The sequence below is a fragment of the Azolla caroliniana genome, unplaced genomic scaffold (genome assembly GCF_043228905.1).
Source record: "Azolla caroliniana isolate FFs.n. ecotype wild unplaced genomic scaffold, voAzoCaro1.0.p SCAF_17, whole genome shotgun sequence".
NCBI classification, from domain to species: Eukaryota; Viridiplantae; Streptophyta; class Polypodiopsida; order Salviniales; family Salviniaceae; genus Azolla; species Azolla caroliniana.
The window spans coordinates 6,045,246-6,051,556 of NW_028230452.1; the positions used below are offsets into that span (position 1 = coordinate 6,045,246).

At 37.9% G+C, this 6,311-nt stretch overlaps 1 protein-coding gene across 3 annotated transcripts; it reads right to left on the minus strand.

The window, feature by feature from the left end:
• Window positions 1–414: 414 nt before the first annotated feature.
• LOC147853007 (ALA-interacting subunit 1-like) lies at window positions 415–4,837 on the minus strand. Of its 3 annotated transcripts, none has more exons than XM_087333209.1 (10): window positions 4,679–4,837; window positions 4,111–4,158; window positions 3,811–3,915; window positions 2,628–2,686; window positions 2,456–2,530; window positions 2,134–2,256; window positions 1,981–2,051; window positions 1,394–1,709; window positions 920–1,209; window positions 415–813 (listed from the first exon to the last, which is right to left on the minus strand). In XM_087333209.1, the coding sequence occupies exons 3-10, from the start codon at window positions 3,866–3,868 to the stop codon at window positions 759–761; spliced, it is 1,047 nt and encodes a 348-aa protein (XP_087189335.1). In that variant the 5' UTR covers window positions 3,869–3,915; window positions 4,111–4,158; window positions 4,679–4,837; the 3' UTR covers window positions 415–758. The 3 variants fall into 3 exon arrangements, with proteins under 3 accessions (XP_087189335.1, XP_087189334.1, XP_087189333.1); XM_087333208.1 differs by having other exon boundaries at window positions 4,111–4,165; XM_087333207.1 differs by lacking the exon at window positions 4,111–4,158.
• Window positions 4,838–6,311: the final 1,474 nt, after the last annotated feature.

Here is a 6,311-nt window from a genome sequence, read left to right on the forward strand (position 1 = left end):
CGTATAAAAGCTAGCAACATACAAGAAACCAAATGTTGCAAGAACTTGAATAGAACTATGAAGCAAATCCCATTTCAGCATTTTCTCATTGATCATATTTGACATCCGTGGGCAATATGTAAATTCATCCATCCATATTCATGAAAATGTTTCAATTTGGCCCATACATCATATTTGATTGTCGAGGATGATAATAAAATCAACCGATCCAACTTCCCCTCTTTGCTTTACGTTAAGTAGGGTTTGGTGAGGCAATTGTTTCATCAAGCTCTTGAAAGAAAATAGAGAAAATACAAAAAAATAAATCCATGCCATCATTAAGGGGCTATAAGCAAACCTCATACTCCTTAATGTTGCTAGAAACTTAAAGAAGGCAATAGAGTACTATCCCCTTCAGAGAGTTTACAATATGTATTGAAACTAAGGACATTGCATAAAGGTTCCAAATGTTTGTACAAGATTGACATCAAATATTATTGACATTTTGTGATATCAAGAAGAATGAATACAAGCATTTGATCCCAAATTTGTAAGTGGATGCATGCTTAAACAATTGTTGTTCAAGAACAATACCTCTCTTGGCAAATCACTACAATACAAATGATTTTCCTGGTGAATTCTAAGAATAATAATATTCTAGATTCAGCACTTATACAGGTTCATGTCATCCCCAAGTACAAGGATAAAAAAATGTACCAATTGAGAGAGAAGAAGTTTCTGTTACCCATCCATACTAGAGGAATAAAAGGGAATGCACTTCAATTGATGGAAGATTTTCGGTTCCAAGAGAGGTAGTTCGTGTCACCAAGTGGCCTGTTTTTAACACATACACACACAACAGATATTGAAAGTTTTGCATATACACCTGTGTTTTGTACAAAATAATGAATGACATCTACAGAAACAATAAGAGCTTTACCTTGGATTTTTCCAATGAACAAGGAAAAAGATGAGGGCTAATAAAATGCAAACAGATCCGACTGCAATGTAGGCTATACCCAGAAAGTCATTTTTCCCACCCAACCAGCTCGTTGTGGACAACACCAGTTTCTTTCTTCCCCCAAAGCTATATGTGTTGTAAACATTGTTAATGAGGATATCCAATTGAGTGTTAACAGCTAAATCTTGCTCAATCCTTCCGTAAAGCTTTCGAAATGTCGGTAAAGCTGCAGTTCTCATCCACACGATGAGATCTTCGTGTTCACTCAACTGGGGAAAATCAACAAAACCATACTTAAGTTCAAATGAATTTAATTCAAGTCTTTGAAAATCTGTAGCTTCCAGATACTCCTAGTTAATGCACCAAGTCTTCCTAATCTCCAAATCCATAGATCTTGACCTTAGAAAATATGTCCATGGTAAGACAAAACAAAATTCCATGTTAAGTACATACCGGTATATTCGGATCCAAACTGGCACCTCCAATCAGAGACCCATTTTCAGAACGATTCAAATTGTTGGGAAAATTCTTAGGATAAACATCCCCTCCAAACTTATGTTCACGATCACTTTTCCAAGAAATTCCAGTCTTGTTGATAACAAGCTGTTGGCCACCAGTTGTCACTTTGTAAGTGTCATTAAACAAGCTCCATGCTATTAGACCACATGGCACAATGGGTTGGTCTCCCAGTGTTTGTTCTGGTTTGCAAGCAGTTGTTTCAGACGAATTCGCATCCAACAATTGCGGATCGCTTCTACTTTTCACATATCTGTACAACTAGGTGTTAAAGTAGAAATGTCATCCATTTACCAGGCATCTAAATACAACCTTTTGAATTTGGTTACAAATAGGTAGTTTCACCTGTTGCATATGCAGTTGGTGTACAGTAAAGAGAAATGATATTAAATACATGAAAATTATATAGAATGTATGCTAATTAATGTCCAACAAAAGCCTTTCAATTCAAGTCAGCAAAACAGGTCAAACAACTATAACCAGACATGAAATCCAAAAATACAATGACCAGTTCAGTTCAATACCGTCGATGATTCTGATAAAAATTATCCAACTGGTAGTATACATATACTGGGCTCTTCATAAGTTTTGGAATCTGAAGTCAAAAGCAGTTTTTTTTTTACTTACCAATGTCAATATTATAATGTGAAAATATATGAAACTGATATGGAGCTCACGATTAGAGTTCTGCTGCAACTTTTGTTTGTGTTTATATCCTGGATAAACTGAACTCTTTGTTCATTGTCTGAGTAAGTAGCAGGAATACAGGCTGTCTGATACTCATCCACAACTTCAACCACCTATAATAAACCATCCAAATAGTCTCATACCACCGAACCATCTCAATAGTTCTTATCAGAACACTGCTAGTCAGATGAGGCTCTGCCTAGGAGTATGTTCAAAACTTCAATGCATTTAACTCATCCAAAGTGAAGTTTGGCACCATTTTGATGCACAAGCATGTTTTGTGGCTTAAATTGGTAAGATATATATGCTTACACTCCATGAAGCAAGTAATGATGTAACTCCTATAGGTATAAAGATAACTCCAATCACCATGAAAATCATGATAACCTGAAATTAAACACAGCAAGAAGTCTTTGGTCATGTATGGTTGTTTTGAACTATAAAACCAATACTCAAACAATTTATGGGGAGGCCAAACACATACCCATCCTGGTGTTAATAAAGGCTTGCAAGCAGGCAACTCCTGCTGTGTGAATGCAGAACCTGCAAAGAATGACACAAACGAAATAAGAGAATATCTTCCTTGAATAATCCAAAATAAATTTCTAAGAAACATCTTAACTTCAAAACAGACAATAAAACATTTGAAACCGTTCACTATACAAGTTGGAAACAGTGTGTGAATGTATATTTACAAGGTGTTGTAACTATTGATACAAATGAATGTAATCATAAAGTTTTGCATGCAACAACTCCTTTTCATTCATCTCACATGTTGAAACTCATGTCCATGTTAAAAATTAGACAGGTCCTTTGACTAATTCTTTGTCTCTTTGAAAAGTCGTCTCCAATATAAAATTTTGAATTATACAAATAAGTTATCACATAAAACCAGCATTTCCTTAGACTTAGTAGGAATATATTGAGCAGGGACTTATAGGAGATCCATGTCATAAGCATTTCTTATATGGAAAACTTGAGGCGTAAGGGTGAATCAATAAAGTAAAGTTCTAACCAATTTCGATATTTTATGCACCAGATGTCTTTGGCCCTCGTAGAAACTATAGCATCACCTCAACGAACAATATATGCAACAGATTTCATAAGCATTTCTTATATGGAAAACTTGAGGCATAAGGATGAATCAATAAAGTAAAGTTCTAACCAATTTCGATATTTTATGCATCAGATGTATTTGGCCCTCGTAGAAACTATAGCATCACCTCAACGAATAATATAGTTGAGCAAAAACCTTACAAAGAGATTCGTGAAAGACTCTTATCATTGAAAAACATGGGACATATGAATGAATAAAAAATTAGTTGGGATGATGATAACAGAATGGGGCAGGAGATGTGTTGGCATCACATATAGAGCAGTTTCACAGTAGTCTGTTAACTCTTAAATATAAGCTCTTACCTCTTACGTAAAGAGAATCAAAGATTCAAAATGAACCTATGAACCCTTCATGTCATACAGAAGCTAGAGGCTACTCTTTTTTGGGGATTTTACAAAATGTTTTACGTAAAGAGAATCAACGATTCAAAATGAACCTATGAACCCTTCATGTCATACAGAAGCTAGAGGCTACTCTTTTTTGGGGATTTTACAAACTGTTTTACATGGATCTTGCACATTAACAAAACGAATGAGAAGAAAATACTGACTTTTTGGCCGCTTTGAAATTTTCTTTGTAGTTCCCTCATTACTGCTGGCTCCCATCATATTCAGCTTAAGATGGAAGGTAAGCAAACACTGTTGTGTTCAGTCAACTGTTCGAAATAACGATATAGATAGTTATGATATCATTAAGAAATGAACATTTTCAGCATTAAAATTTCCATTCGTGCAATAGAAACTTCATTGAATAATTGGTTGCCAACCCTACAATTGTATTTGTTCAGTCCATAAACTTTGCAAAGTCAAAAAGACGGCTATAGTAGTGATATTTACGGATCTCATCATACCACTTATAATGGGCAAATGTGGCCAACCTTTTGGTTGTATCTATTATTCTGTAAACTTGTAAATAAAATAGAAAAGTAACATTAGTAAGATATAACAATCTCACACAACCACTTATAATGGGCAAATCTGGTGATGAATCTCAGCAATGATGAATATCTTATATAAGAACCATAAAAAAGTATCATATGATTGCATTTGTATTCATTCTTCCATAAACTTTGGAAAGAAAATGGAAATGCAACGTTCATGTGTTTGGGGACCTCATGAAGCCACTTATAATGGGTAAAACCTGGCGATGCATCTCGTCAAATACACTGAATGAGATGAAGAAGAAGTACAAAGCATAAGAACCTTACATTGCATCATTGGGTGACCCAAAACCCTAAACAACACAGGTTTCATTCCATCAAATTTTGCAAACGAAACACAAGTCGATGTTAAAGTGAAACGGACATTTCTCCATAAAAGGATTATTGCAGATTAACAAAGAGATGTGAAAAAAACAAAAACAAAAAAAAAAATCCAGCGGGAGACAGAAGCAAGGCAACATCTGTGCAGAAAATTTACCTGATGATGCGATGACGGCGAAGGTGAGTTCCTATTCCTGCAGCAAATTTCCCAACAGAGTCAAGAAAATGTGCGATCTGGTCTTGGTTTTCTACATGATAATCTAGTTTTTATTATTGTTATCAGTATTCCAATTAAAGGTCAAGCATGTGACTTCTCTGTGTCATCGTGGGCGGCCCAGACGCCAAAGTCATCATGTGATCTCTGAGAACCTACCTACGTTTCATACGGCTTGGCTCAAGCTTAATCAAGCCGTTAAACCGTTTAAAAAAAGGCAAGGCTCAAGCCGAACCAAACCGTTTTGGGCCAAACCGGTTAGACTTAATTGGTTTAGCCACCAACCTATTTGGTTTAAGTTTGAAACTTCCAAACCGGTTAAGCTTTTAACCGGTTTGGTTTCGGACAAGGCCAAACCAGTTAAGGTAAAACCGAACTATTGCCAATTCCTACATAAATGTAGCCTTTGAGTCGAATCGAGACCTCCCCCCCCCCAAACTGGTAGAATACTGACTGAATGTTTTCTTCAACCATCAACATTGATTGCAGGTCGAAGAAGGACGATGGCTTCTCCCGGGTGCAAATCACCATCCAAATTGGCCCGTACTGTTGTGCTAGACCACCAAGGCAGATCTGGAACATCTCGTCTTCGACCACCGTCACGTTGATGGACCCGAGCGCATCGCAAATCTCCTTTATTTTGGTGGTATAGTCGGTAATTGACATGTTTCTTTGTCGGATGTTGTTGAGCTATTGCTGGAGCTGCAACTTATGGGGTGTGGTACTGGCAGTGAAAATCTTTTTGAGATTTTCCCAGGTCTCCTTGGAACGTGCAAGACATTCTTGATGTAGGTTTGGTTGCCCTCTTCACCGAATGGGACAATCTGTGACACTATGTGCTGAATATGTTATACAAGTTCGGCAAGACTAAATGCCAACCGGTCTCGACACCCCTGGACCGGAATCTCAAGCTGCATCCTGACTCCAAACCGACCTGGAACGAGAAACGGTTCTGACAAATTGTCGGAAGCCTAATTTATCTTACTATCACCCGACCTGACATCAGCTACCCTGTCGGGGTGATCAGTCAGTTTATGCAGAAGTTGGTCGTCGAGCACCTTCAGTGCGTGCATCGACTATTGAGATATGTGAGCGACACGAAGGATCAGGGATTATTATATCAACACTGTATAACTGAAAAGCTAGTCGGTTATAAAAATGCCGATTGGGCCGGTGATGCTTCGGATCGTCGGTCCACTTTCGGTTATATGTTCTCTCTTGGCAGCGGTTGTTGTGTGGAGTAGCAAAAAGCAACCAATGGTGGCTCTATCGAGCACATAGGTTGAGTATCGGGGCGCTACCATCGCCACTTGTGAAGCTATTTGGCTTCAGTGGTTGCTGCAAGACCTCTGGATTGAAGTACCGATTCTGATCTGGATCTATTGCGACAACATGAGTAGTATGCAACTTGCCAAAAATCCCATGTTTCATGCTCGCACGAAGCTCATTGAGGTGCATTACCACTTTGTGCGCGTTTGGGTCCTCAACGTTGAAGTCGAACTTTGGTATGTTCGAACGGATCGACAAGTTGTCGACATATTCACGAAGGCCCTCAGAACCGACATGTTGCAACACT